Source organism: Siphateles boraxobius, unplaced genomic scaffold (assembly GCF_051911475.1).
Source record: "Siphateles boraxobius isolate OS27281-9 unplaced genomic scaffold, OSU_SipBor_1 11, whole genome shotgun sequence".
NCBI classification, from domain to species: Eukaryota; Metazoa; Chordata; class Actinopteri; order Cypriniformes; family Leuciscidae; genus Siphateles; species Siphateles boraxobius.
The window spans coordinates 7,646,016-7,659,726 of NW_027508711.1; the positions used below are offsets into that span (position 1 = coordinate 7,646,016).

General features: G+C 36.5%; 2 protein-coding genes, 1 long non-coding RNA gene and 3 other non-coding genes across 8 annotated transcripts in view; 1 reads left to right on the forward strand and 5 right to left on the reverse strand.

Moving 5' to 3' along the window:
- ssh2b (slingshot protein phosphatase 2b) overlaps positions 1-3,335 on the reverse strand; it is a 51,070-nt gene extending 47,735 nt beyond the window's left edge. Inside the window, exons 1-3 of one of the 3 annotated variants that reach the window (XM_077195203.1) lie at positions 3,228-3,335; positions 2,951-2,983; positions 2,511-2,768 (exon numbers count right to left, since the gene is read on the reverse strand). In XM_077195203.1, the coding sequence (XP_077051318.1) occupies positions 2,511-2,573 (63 nt within the window). In that variant the 5' untranslated portion in view covers positions 2,574-2,768; positions 2,951-2,983; positions 3,228-3,335. Of the gene's footprint in view, positions 1-2,510; positions 2,769-2,950 lie in introns of those variants that run through there. The other 2 variants (XM_077195195.1, XM_077195212.1) reach the window with 2 other exon arrangements.
- A 1,380-nt stretch (positions 3,336-4,715) lies between these two features.
- On the forward strand, positions 4,716-8,755 carry nsrp1 (nuclear speckle splicing regulatory protein 1). Its single transcript, XM_077195480.1, has 7 exons — positions 4,716-4,786; positions 5,491-5,578; positions 5,663-5,719; positions 5,809-5,937; positions 6,429-6,636; positions 6,714-6,816; positions 7,729-8,755. Exons 1-7 carry the CDS (start codon positions 4,767-4,769, stop codon positions 8,537-8,539), a joined length of 1,416 nt encoding a protein of 471 aa, XP_077051595.1. The 5' UTR covers positions 4,716-4,766; the 3' UTR covers positions 8,540-8,755.
- Positions 8,756-11,401: 2,646 nt separating this feature from the next.
- Positions 11,402-12,327, reverse strand: LOC143757287 (uncharacterized). Its single transcript, XR_013210471.1, has 3 exons — positions 12,138-12,327; positions 11,903-11,930; positions 11,402-11,705 (listed from the first exon to the last, which is right to left on the reverse strand). It is a non-coding gene; the product is annotated as an uncharacterized LOC143757287 (long non-coding RNA).
- LOC143704824 (small nucleolar RNA SNORD65) lies at positions 11,563-11,634 on the reverse strand. Its single transcript, XR_013191770.1, has one exon. It is a non-coding gene; the product is annotated as a small nucleolar RNA SNORD65 (small nucleolar RNA).
- On the reverse strand, positions 11,786-11,857 carry LOC143704846 (small nucleolar RNA SNORD65). The gene has a single exon (XR_013191791.1). It is a non-coding gene; the product is annotated as a small nucleolar RNA SNORD65 (small nucleolar RNA).
- LOC143704813 (small nucleolar RNA SNORD65) lies at positions 12,003-12,077 on the reverse strand. The gene has a single exon (XR_013191759.1). It is a non-coding gene; the product is annotated as a small nucleolar RNA SNORD65 (small nucleolar RNA).
- Positions 12,328-13,711: the final 1,384 nt, after the last annotated feature.

Here is a 13,711-nt window from a genome sequence, read left to right on the forward strand (position 1 = left end):
ACCGGGCAAATGCCCGGTGGGCCGACCTGCTTTTTGGGCCAATACATCTCATATTTTTATTTTTATTTTTATTTTGTAAAAAAATTTACGGCCCATAAAACTCGTACATCGGCAGTCCATTCATTTTGTTTTGTTTAATTGACCAGTGCAGCTTATAGCTTGTTTTTTGATGCATCACTGCGGAGTATAGTTCAATTGTATTAATAAATTACAATTTTGTACTTATTTCATCTCTTAACTCTCACTCGTTCCTACTCACTCATTACATGCCATTAGTGGTTTTAATGAATAGGAGTTGAACATATTCAAGGGCGTGCAAAGATGGGTGGTGTTTATGATCATATTAGTGGGCCAGTCTGGGCCAAAATGCCAGGGCCGATTTTCTGTCCCAGTCCAGCCCTGCTGCTGAGGGCGGCTGACATCTTGCATTGCTATCTATTAATTGGACATCACTGAAGAATCACCCATAACTTGAACAAGTGCAATAATTGGTTCCAATATTTTGTTTGGGTAATATCTTGTTCTGTACACCTAAATTTAATATGTCTAAGAATTCATGCCAGTGATCAATAAATTCTATCCAACTTGTATGGCTTATTAGACCTTTCAAATGCTGCACCATTTATTTGGGTCTAACAGTTCAGATCAGTGCATACATATCCGAAGAGATGGGGATTTCATGCATATGAACATGTTAATGAAAGTTTGGAGTTTAAACCCTTAAAGATTTTAAAATGAACAGTTCGCACTTCGCAGTAGCATGATGCATCTTTATTCCAGAACATAGACAGACAAAGCGAGAGGCACAATATTATATTAAGACAGAGTTTGATAAAGGCTGACTGGATATTTAGAAACTTGTCTTGTTTTATACAGGACACAACCAGCAACACACAGTAAACAGTAAACACTGAAGAAACTTCCACCAGACCAGTTTTGTGACTATAACAATTCTATTGCAAAAATACAAGGGGAACACATCTGTATTTGAAATGCATTGCGTCAATAAGTCTGAGATTTACCATGTTCAGAAATGCACTGAATGCACCAAAAAAGACAGGGCTATCAGAGAACCAATTCATCTCAAGTTACTCATGGCAGTCAGACATTACCCAAGATGGGCATGATTTTACATAAACCCAAATGAAGGCTCAGTGTTTTGCATTATGGAAATGTTTGACTCCATGAAATCTGTGTTTGAATGAATTGTTTGGTTTTAAGCAGAAAATGACTGGCAATCTAGACCTCCAAAATATTTGACTTTCCAATGCATACGTTCAAATTGTTTATAGTCATACAAATAGTTCACATTTGTGTATTAAAGCATAGTAGAAGAAAAATAAGACCGGATTTGTTGCATGTATAGTATTGGTACACCATAGACATCAAACAGGAGTCTCACAAGACACTCTCACATGAGATTTCTCGCAGACGTCGTCACATGATTCAAGACCTTAGAAAGACCAACGAAATTGCCTATAAGAGATAACATTTGTCCACTGGTTAACAATTTGGAAGGAAGTCTCTTTGAAGTAACCTGGGGTTAAGTGTACTGCTCAAAAAGATAATAGTGAACACAGATATTGATTCCTAGAACCTGAATCAACCCCACCTGGAACCAAACCTTCGAATTCTGTCATACTGACTCTTTACCAGCACCATCATGGCTGCCGTTTCAGTCACTAAATAGACAACAGTGAAATATAATATGACTCTGTAGTGGTAAAAACTAATTGCTTCATCATAGCTCTTGGCATTAATCTTTACATACAAATTTACATTTCTCTAGAGTCAATGTCAAATGATATCAAACAAGATTCTAAGGACCCACAGAGGCTGAAAGTGGTGTTAGGAAAATTTGAGACATTTTTTTTTTCTTGTAACAACTGTATTATTAGGCCTATTGCATAAACCCTTGCTTTACGTCATATATATATATATATATATATATATATATATATATATATATATATATATATATATATACACACACACAAAATGCTGCCTCCTGATATTCAGTCTAGTTTTAGACTTTTAGTTTTATTCCCACATTTTTACTACTCTACAGACAGCACGTTTACTGGCTCAGTTTTTAAGGGGGCAGCTGTGTTTTCTTCCTGGTTCCAAGACGACTTTCGTTTGAAGACCAATCACATCGTTATAGTGACCTTTGCATATGAATATCACTATTTGATACATTGTCAAAGAGAAGATTTGAGTCATTTGAGCAATTATCAAACACTTCCTGTCTGTGAGATGCCACTACAAACAACCGGTAGATTTAGCAGAAAATCTCAACGACTGAGATACAGGTCATGTCGCACGCTCGCTAGATATTTGATGAGCCATATGGACAACAATGTAATTCCGAGCCTATATTTTACGCATGCGTGTTTCTCTAGCGTCTGAGGACAAACGGACCTCCGCTGTAGGAAACAGCGGAAATTAACCCAAAACTACCGAGGCGGTGGAAGGCTGTCGGAAGAAAAAAAAAGATGCGAGTCACTCACCGAAACGCACGGGCTGGATGTTGCGCTTGGAGTAGGCGACCGCTGCACAGTTACCAACGCCATTCAGGCTCCGGTAAACGGATACCTGAGAGAAACTGGTGGTGGCGAGACAGACATATTTGTGTCAGAGGAGATCAGCCGCAGCTCCGTTGCTACTGCTCTCTGTCGCGCTTCCTCTCTGCGACTCCTCTGCGCATGCGCTGGAACCGCCAGCTGTCAAGATTCAGTGGCCTCAAGCCATGGTTAACTATCTGTGTACTGAACAAGCACGTGGAATAAAGAGTTAAACAGCATTTTTAAAAGGTCCAGGCTGGGTTTCTCCAAATAATTTTGTTTATCTTAAAAAATACCACATTCATATCAACTGCTATGAATTAAATGCCTTTAAAGCAAATTTAATAGTCCACACAAAAATGAAAATTCTATCATCATTTACTTACCATCATGACGTTCCAAACGTGTATTGCTCTCTTCTGTGGAACATAAAATTATATATTATGAAAAATATTGGAAACCAAACAGTTTAGTGTCCCGTTGATACAAAAAAATACAATGGGAGTCAAAGGGAACCGAAGCACTTTGATAACCAACATTCTTCAAAATATGTTTTTTTCCTCATGCACGTGAGGGTGAGTAAATGATAACTGTATTTTCATTTTGGTGTTATCTATCCCTTTAAGCTTCCAACTATGGTTAATTGGTTAATAATAGCGTTACATTTTCAAGGTTAAAGTCTCTGTTTTCTCAGATGATGTGCAGACAGGAAATGGGTTTACAGACAAGCTGTGACTTTTCTTTTCTTCTGCTCGTAGGCTCCACTCCCACACTGCTGCTTCACACATGCCAAAGCAAATGCAACTCAGTTCTTTGTAGGTCATTTGATACTCTAAAAGATGAATAGTAAGCCTACAGTTTATTTTGCTTCATTACCAGTGTGAAGCCACCCAAAGCGTTTGACACACACAACTTCATTTGTTAGAGGAAACTTCCTCATACCTTATTTTGCTCTATTTGCCTCTAACCATTCAACCAAATCCAGCGTTTACCCAAATCTCGCTGAATGGCATTAAAAGTGAGAGTAGAGAAAATGAGATTAGGATTAAGGTGTAACAGAGTCTGGGTTAATGCTGATATAGTAATACTAAGAATGCCATTCCATATTTAACTAAATCGTTTAAAACATTCAAATCAGGTATAATGGCACATAGGGACACATTGCAGAAAGAAAAACTGTTCATATAGAGAAAACCGGCAAAAAAATGTCAACTCTTATTTTTGAATGGACAAAAATCCTTAATGGATATATAAATCTATGCATAATAGAACTAAAGAACTACTGTACACATTTACAAGTTATCCAAAAAGTGACAAAAAGTTTTAACCGTATCAACGTTTGCAATAGGCCTATGGCCTTACATAATGGAAAAAACATTAACAACGCCAATAAGATTCAAATATTTATAGTAGGCCTACTTATACAAATACAATAGTAGCTACTGTATGTTCTGTAAGAATGACAGCAACTTGCCAGGGGTGTGGTCTTGGTAATTTAAGGATTTATTAAAGAGATTGTCACCATCTAGTGGCAGCCTGTTCTGTATCTACTCGAACAGTTTCGTTTCAGCAATATCGTTTTCCATCGTTTATTTAGCATAGGCCTACGATAAAAACTTTACTGTGCAAATTAAATGTACTGGCTATTTTAATAATTATTAATTATATCAATTTACTTACATTGTTTCCTCTAAATGCCACTATTTAAACGTCTAAACATTTCATTAAATAATTCTGGTTCATTTTCCTTTCATTGAGAGTTTTAGTTAAATGGTAAAACAAATTTCTACTGATAGCAGAGTCAGTAGCAGCTAGGCTATAGCCTATTTATTTTCACTATCTGCATGTGCCTTATTACTTTGTAAATTCCGTTACGAAACATGATTAAACTCCATTAATGTAACGTTACAATTATAATCACGTTTCCATATATTTTCTATTGGTGAAACGTTTTATGGACACTCCCAAAAGAATTGGGTCAAGTTGTGTGGTAAAAACAAGCAATATCGTTCGATTCGTATACCGTACTTTCACAAAAACGTAAACAGTACGAATAATTTGTAATCCTACAGAGGGTATTTTAATTAATCGTTCTGTTTAAAAAAAATAGATAATTACAACTAGATTCTGCTTTGTTGCTTTAACGTCGTATTGATCTTAAGTTATCGAATCTGCTGTACGCCAGATAGTTTTAGAGGCAAGATGGCGACCTCTGGTAAACAGTAAGTGCCTTAATCCTAACTTACAGTTATTTTGTCCCCTTACACAAGACATATGAAGAAATTATCTTTTATAACGATGGCGATGGAATGATGATTGTGTCTGCATGTTGTTAAAGAATATCTTGATAATAATAACCTAATCAAAATAGTCCGAGCCACTGAGCTAGTGCTGCTATCCCTAAAACGCATGTGAATACAATAATATTAGCCACATTGTAAATCATAAATAAATAGTATTTACATGTTGCATTTGACTAAAATCTCGAATTTGCTCTACATACTATTATAGCTTTTTGTTGCTAACTGTCCTTATATGAAATTGGAAGTGGTTAGGATTGCTACCACTGCTGGGGGGGAAAAAACCCCACACACAACTAAAACAAGCCTACGCTGTTTAGCTGGTCTTTGCTGGTTTAAGCTGGTCTGCCAGCCTGGCAAAACCTGTGTTTGGCTGCTTTTAGCTGGTATAGCTGACATAGCAGTTATGATCAGGATGGGAGACCGACAGCCAACCAGCTTAAGCTGATTTATTTCTCCCCCCAGCAGAGACAATGGATATATATATATATATATATATATATATATATATATATATATATATATATATATATATATGATGAAAATGTTAAACTAAACTTTAGTTAACCATTACTTACAATGGACACTAAGTCATATTCATTCATACTGTCTTGTGTGCATTTAAGGTATGGGCTCATTTTGCCTCAGAAGAGTGCATCAAAATCTGCCCTTCTCTCCCGTCCCTCTGTGTTTGGAGATGATTCTGACGATGAGGTGACTGCATCTATGAATCCGAATATGACTTTCTCTACACTTAAATCAGTGCACTGTAAAAAAACACAATCTCTTATATTGTAGACCTCTGTTGGGGAGAGCTTGAAGAAGGAAGCAGCCAAAAAGAAGATGATGAAGCAGGTGAGCATGGAAGACATTCCAACAACCGTTGCATAATTATGAGGTTAATGGTGTTGAAAACAGTTCTTTTGTTATACATCCCACTTCAGACCCGTCTCGAGATGCAAAAGGCACTTCAAGAGGACAGCACTGTCTATGAATATGACAACGTGTATGATGATATTCAGAAAGAGAGACTGGAAAGCAATAAAAAAATGCTAGGTGGCACAGATAAAAAGGTATATTTTAAAATTGTATTACAAAAAAAGTTGCTTTGTTCATTCAATAGACATTCTTAAGACCAATTCACACCTAGAATAACTATATAAGCAGCATTCACACTAATGGACGATATTGTTCTGTTTATTATAAGTTTCAGCTTTGTCGTCTGCTACTTTAAATGCTCGAACTCTTTAAATCGGGATGGATTCTGACTGGCTGTCTATGTTTTTATCATTCAGTAGCTGGAAAAAAATGGTTCTGAAACGGATTTCAGTAAAATAATTTCTTTGTCGTTATCGTCATAGTGTGGACTTTCCTATTCTCATAGAATTAGAAAGATTATTAAAACTTTATATTTATTGTTCTAGTTATTGTTTTTGGTGTGGATGAACCATGAGTTTAAATCAATATAACTCTGTATAACTGTTATATTACTATATAATGCTTTGAAATAATTTTTTTAAGTAGCTCATGATCAATAGCTAATTGTTCACTTCAACATTTTCAGCCCAAGTACATTAACCAGCTGCTCCGTGCAGTGGAGGAGAGAAAGAAGGAACAAGAACGTCGTGATGAGAGGAAAATCCAGAAGGAAAGAGAAGCAGAGGGCGAGATGTTTGCTGATAAAGAGGCCTTTGTCACCTCAGCTTATCGCCAGAAGCTTAAAGAAAGACAGGAAGAGTTGGAGAGAGAGAAGAGGGAAGCAGCTTTAGAAGGTGAGTTCTTGAAGTGTAATGCAGTGTTGTTACGAGTATTAAAATGGACATACTTAAGTTTTCTTTTCCATTTTTAGCTGCACTGGATGTCAAAAAGCAGAAGGATCTCAGTGGATTTTATAGACATCTTCTCAATCAGACTGTCGGAGAAGAGTCAGTTCCTGATCGTAGTGCTCAAAGGTGAGGCATATCCACCTTATCTTGCAATGTGGAAGCAAGACATTTCTTTATTTGCACTACACACCAGAGTTTATGACTATGGTAATAATACCCGTGTTTATGATTATGATCAATCACTGTTTTTTTGACTGCTAAAATAACTGGAAGTGACTGACACCAGAATCTTTGCTGATTGTAAAAAAGTTCAAAATGGCTGCACCTGGTCTTACATTAAAAATAAAGTGGATATGTTTATCATAGATAAGTGCAAAATTTTACAAACCCCTTGTAAAACATGCTAAATGCTTAACATAAAAAAATGCGATTATATTAATTTAAAGAAATGTAAATTATTAAAAGCTTACATAAAAATAGCATAGCAAATAAAAAGTATTTTGGATTTTCCAATACAGAAGAATCCGACTGTAATTAAGGTTATTTTCTGTATGTTGATGAATTTAAATTAAATTAAATGTTCATTTATGTGTCATGTAGTATCAGACACGAGTTCAGTTCAAACAGCATCATATATCTGAAAAGGTTGAAGGGGGATAGTTTACCTAAAAATGAAACTTCTGTCATCATTTACTCACTTTCAAGTTGTTCCAAACATGTATGAGTTTTCTCCTTCTGCTGAACACAAAAGAAGATATTTTGAAGAATATGGGTATGAATACAATGGAAGTCAATGGGGTCCGTCCACTGTTTGGTTACTGAAATTCTTCAAAATTACTACTTTTTTTTGTTCAGCAGAAGAAAGAAATTCAAATTGAGGGTGAGTAAATGATGACAGCATTTTCATTTTGGGGTGAACTATCCCTTTTAAACTACTCTTTTATTCTTTGTTACCTGTCGCATTTTAATTTGCTAACTATTTGAAAGTTTGTGAAACCTCTAATAAAATTATTAATCTTCAACTTGAACTTGTTTTAGAGAGGACAAAGCCACATGCTCTGCAGCAGGAGAAAGGTCACCGACCCCGGAGCCCACACTGAAACAAAGAGAGAGCGAGGCTGAATCCCACAGTGACGAGGACCAGAGCGATAACAGAGCAGTGTTCAATAAAACAACCACAAGCGGCAACCACTCAAAACGCCAATACAGACAAAAATCCCCTCATTCAGACAGTGGTGACGAGGAAGACCGGGAGAGAAAAGAGATTAGAGAAAGAAGTCTCAAAGATAGAGACCGGGATAGGACAAAGGAGAAAGAGAGGACGAGAGACAGAGAGAGAGAGGACAAGCACAGTCATAGAAAGGAGGACAGGGACCGCAGAAGAGAGAGGGAACGAGACAGGGACAGAGAAGAGGATAGAGGCCGAGACAGGAGGGAAAGGGACAGAGACGACAGACATGGTAAGAGGGACAGACGAAACAGCAGTCCTAAAGAAAGAGAACGGGAGCGGAAAGGAGAGCAAGATCGAGACAGAAGAGACAACAGCCCAAAGGACAGAGAACGGGACCGCAAAGGAGAGCGAGATCTGAGGGACAGAGAAAGCCAGAAAATGGACAGCAAAGGGAAAATCGGGGATGAAGAAAAGATAAGCGAGGGGAAAACTGAAAATGCTAAAGAAGAAGAAGAAAAGGTAATTGAAACTGAAGATAAAGGTGAAGCAAAACGGGAACCTAGTAAATTTGCTAAACGCAGCTGTGACCAGACTGTAAATTCAGCCAGAGAGAGATACTTGGCCCGGCAAATTACTCGTTTTGCTGCGAAGCCCTACATTGAAAAAGATGACGACTAGCAAATGGATTGACCATTATATCTCACTTTTCAAGACATTGTATGTTTCCCTCTTTGAAACAGGAAATATTGGTTTGGAAAAGGCAAATAATTTAAATACTTTATGGTTTTTGGAGTCAACGTGGGGAGAATTGAGCTTATTGGGTGCTTTTTTGTGTGAATTTCACTTTAAATGTATAACTGTCCATTGGTGTTAATAAAATAAACTCAAATGGTACCAATTGTAGCAAAGCTTTTAGGGGCCGTTTACATGACATCGTTTTGAATTAAAAATGGAAAACTTGTGCGTTCTGGCTAAGCGACAACCTTCCGTCTCTCTCTTGAATCCAAACACAGAAGTGACTTAAACTGCAATTCATCGACTGGCAACTAAAGACAGCCTCCAAAAGAGAGTCAATCCCATAGAACCCCCAAGTTAAAGGGATAGTTCACCCAAAAATAAAAATTCTGTCAGTAATTGCTCAAACTCATGTTGTTCCAACCCCGTAAGATTTAAGATATTAAGATAATTTTGATTAAATCTGAGAGCTGGATCACTCCTTCATAGGCTTCTAAGGGATTGAAACTTGCCAGCCCCGAAAAGTTATTAAAGACATCGTTAAAATAGTCCAAGTGACTATAGTGGCTCAATCTCAAGTTTATCAAGCGACGAGAATATTTTTTGTGCACCAAAAAAAAAGAAAAAAAAAAGACTTTATTTCAACTCTTCATTTCCTTCTCAGTGGGCCTTGAGTCAGTTAAAGTAGTGTGATTGCGTAGAGCTACATCACACGTAGGCTCACTATTGGCCGACGCTGGTCATGTGTGTGATGCGTGTGACGTAGAACACAGAAGCGCTGCGCTGTTACACTAGTGAACTGACTCGAGGCCCACAGAGAAGGAAATTAATAGTTGAAATAAAGTCATTATTTTAGTTTTTTTTGCGCACAAAGTATTCTCGTCGTTTGATAAACTTAAGATTGAGCCACTGTAGTCACTTGGACTATTTTAACGATGTCTTTAATAACTTTTCGGGGAACAAGTTTAAATCCTTTAAGAAGCCTATGGAGTGATCCAGCACTCAGATTTAATCAAAAATATCTTAATTTGTGGTCCGAAGATGAACGAAGGTCTTACGGGGTTGGAACTACATGAGGGTGAGTAAATACTGACAGAATTTTTATTTTTGGGAGAACTATCCCTTTAAAACGGCCAACTTTTCAGCAGAAAAAAAAGTTGACTGCCTGGTACAAAAAGTGCTTTTGGTCTAAATAGCGTATTTTGCCCTTTATGATAACTGTGATTATGTGGCTTCTTACACAGAATAAGGCAGTCGTGTGTTTATTAATCATGTTTAATCAAAGGATTTCAATCTTCTGTTTATTCAGCTACAGCGTTGATGGCAGATAGGGATTTCCTGGAAGGATGTGCATGATCTTTCTTCTGCGGCAGGAAAAATTTGGCGTGTCTGCACAAGAGCGCCCTCTGTCGTTCAGATGGAGCAGCATTTACTACTTGTCAGCCACACTGCACTGACAAGCTGCGCATAAAACAATCGCAGCCTTTGGCAAATCGCGTGCGGTTTCGTTGCGATTAATCGTGCACACTGTCCATATATATATCTATCTATATTTTTTTTTACAGTCTATGGTTCTGGCCCTTCATTTATACGACAATGATGTTTGGGGGCCTAAAAAGCCAAACTTTTGAAAACGAGTTTAAAAGTGCACGTTTTTGAAAATTACTTGCAAGCGTATTACGTGTTCAGTCTATAGGCCCGTAATTTTTTTACAAAGTGACCTCACCAACTACTGGCCTGGAATGAATTTTTTTTTTCACAGCTGTGTTGAATAGGGATAGTTGACAAAGTTGTGATCTGTATCCAAAAAATGTAAAGGAAAAACGTTTATTTTTAATACATTGTCGTTTAATCATACCACCAGCAAAAGCCATTTTGCACCATGTTTTTTTGTTTTTGTTCTTCTAGGCATTAAACTTGAGGCTTTTAATCAACAGAAATGGGGAAGGACAATTAACCTCTTCACACTTAAAGGCGATATTTTCCCATTCACAATCTCCTTCCCTGCCATTGACGGAAATTTCCGTCATTTGAGAGAAAACGCTTCTCCACCATTGACGGCTTTGTGTTTTGACTGTTATAATGCATCATCTGAAAGTACTGAATTTCCTGATCAAAACAAATGCGAATATGGAGAAACAAGCAATCCCAGATGTAATCATTTGCATATGTAAAATGAGATAACATTCAACCACATAAATCAAAACTGCCAAATGTTATCGAATGAAATGTCGAGCCAGGACAAGATATAGACTTTTAATCTAGATTTTGATCATGGTTCTGAATTCTCAGCCTTTTGCTCAAAACGCCACTTTTATTAATGAAAACTACCCACATTCAAGTCATCAAAATCATAAAACTGATTTTGATGAAAAGCAGAGGGTCTTTTTTCTTTTGATACATCAGATACACAATATTCTGGGGGCCATGAAAATAGACACTGGTGGTGAAAGTTAAAAGGGATAATTCACCAAAAAGTGTGTTGTTCCAAACTTGTAGAAATGTCCTTCTGCTGTACAAAAGGCATTTTGAAAAATGCAAGTAACCAAACAGTTGATGGACCCCATTGACCTCCATAGTATGCCCCGCAACTGTTTGGTTACCCATATTTTTAAAAATATTTTCATTTAAGCAAAAGAAACTTGTACAGGTTTGGAACAACTTGAGGGTGAGTGAATGACAATTTTCATTTTTGGGTGACCATCACTTTAAGAATTTGACACGTCTGCATTGTAGGCAACATTTTCCCCTCACAGAAAAGATGTAGAAAACAATTTGTGAATAAACAACTTTTATTGGTTGAGGTTTTTTAACATTGCAATACAAAGAAATTCATAATACAGACAATTTTTTTTTTAAAGCAGCAGTAGTCTCAATCCCCTTCGTTTAAAATCTGGTGGGCAAAAAAGACAACTTAGATTTACATTTGCTGGCCATATTTTTGAAAATCTTAACATTTGGTTTAGAGTCAGAAAACCGTTTATCACCACTGATCAATCTGACGGTAATTCCAGCTATCAGTTTAGGTTTCATCATTATAAAGATCTCGGCAGCATTTAAATCACATTCCTGTAGAACTCACCACAAATGTTTAGTCCCCGTAGAATATCTGCAAAAGACAAACTGATTGTTAAGAAACAGATCATACATGTGGTAAGTAAGTTACGTTACTTCGTCTACATTTAAGGTGCTCAGAAAACCGTTTAACACCACTGATCAATCTGACGGTAATTCCAGCTATCAGTTTAGGTTTCATCATTATAAAGAACTCGGGTAGTATTTAAATAACATTCCTGCAGAACTCACCAAAATGTGTGAAGTCTTCGTAGAACATCTGCAAAAGACAGACAGATTGTTAAGGAACAGATCACACATGTGGGAAGTAATGTTACTCCCACATAAGTGTGCTCAGAAAACCGATCATCACCACTGAACCATCTGACGGTAATTCCAGCTATTTTCAGTTTAGATTTCATCACAACACACCATGCAAGAAAATTATTATTGTAAAATATTGGAAACTGGTTCTATTGAATCTTACCATGACCAGTCGTATAGTTTTTCGAAACTTCTCTGAACACATTCATTGCGTCGCCACTCCAGAACAGAAAGACCTAACACGCGTGCGCCTCGTGATTTATATACACGAGTCGCTCGATGACGTAGTCCTTCCTGTTCTTCTGGTATTAAAAACACCACGCGCGATCTGCTCTTTTCCGCCAACTACTGGATTCATTTATAACCTAGAATTCATTCCTGAAAATCGTATTTTCGTTGATTATTTTTGGGGCATTGGTTTCCTTTTGAGGTGTGACTTGAGCCATTAAAACTAAAATGTAAATTGTCATCTTTTCATAGTCAGGTAGGCTGTTTCGGAAACTGATTAACAAGCACCATTTCCCCCCACATGGTTGTTCTTTGTGGAATAATAAGAGTATCCTTATTAATAGGAAATCTGTGTTCTTTCAGGACTGGATGGATAAAGGCGTCTGATCCATTGTACACATTATGGATGGGGAAGGACATGTCCTTATAACTTATAAATATAGTTATGACAATTTTTGTGAAAAATACCATATTATTTGTACTCAGAAATTATATGTTTCTTTGTTAAAAGCTGTTATTGATGGTGTGGTTCAGCTGGTTAAAGGTGCATTGTGTTATTCACCTGTGATTTCAAGACTGAGTAAATGAAACATTTCTGGTCTTAATTTTGTGAAGGAGACCTGTAAGATTCAAGTTTTAAGAACATTTGTAAATACAGAGACTTTCCCTTCTAAAGTTAGAAAGGGACCTCTTGTTTTTGATTTTCCTAAAGATAAAGTGGTTCAAATTAGAACAAGATTTCTCACTTCTACCAAAGGTAAAAGAGGTTCAGTTTAAAATTATTAATGATATTTAGGCCTGTCATTGTTCCTCAGACACGTATTTAAATTGCGTTGTAATGAGTGAACCTTTTTTGAAGCAGACATAGAATCGTTGGAACATTTATTTTATTTATGCAAATTCTCAACAACAACAACAACAAATATGGGATGACCTTTATATTTGGTTAAGTTTTAAATATCTAATATACTTTTGTTTCTATAAAATATTTGTCTTTTTTTAATTATGATGGTGAATTATTTGGTTATTGTGATGTTGGCCAATGCAGATTCTTTAAGAACCCTCCCACATTCTTACTTTTCGATAAAGATTTAATAATCTTCTTCACATCTGTAAGACTCATGCATAAGAGCTATATATATATATATATATATATATATATATATATATATATATATATATAAGATATATATAGCAGCTGTAAATGTATCTGGATACAATGTTTTCAGAAACAGCAGAGAGAGAGAGGGCGAGGGGGTAGCGTGTTAATTTTTGTGATAGACACAATCAAATGTAATCTGATTGGATGGTCGCCAGTATTAGATATTGAATGCCTTGGACTAAATGTTTGGCTATCCCCTTAAATTTAATTTATTTTAATTTGCCTGTATCGTCCTCCTTCATCTACCATTGCTTTTTATGATAATTTACATAAACTGATAAAACAATGTCAAGAAAGAAAGGAGCTAATTTTAATGGGTGATTTTAATATAAACTGGGAAAATAGCT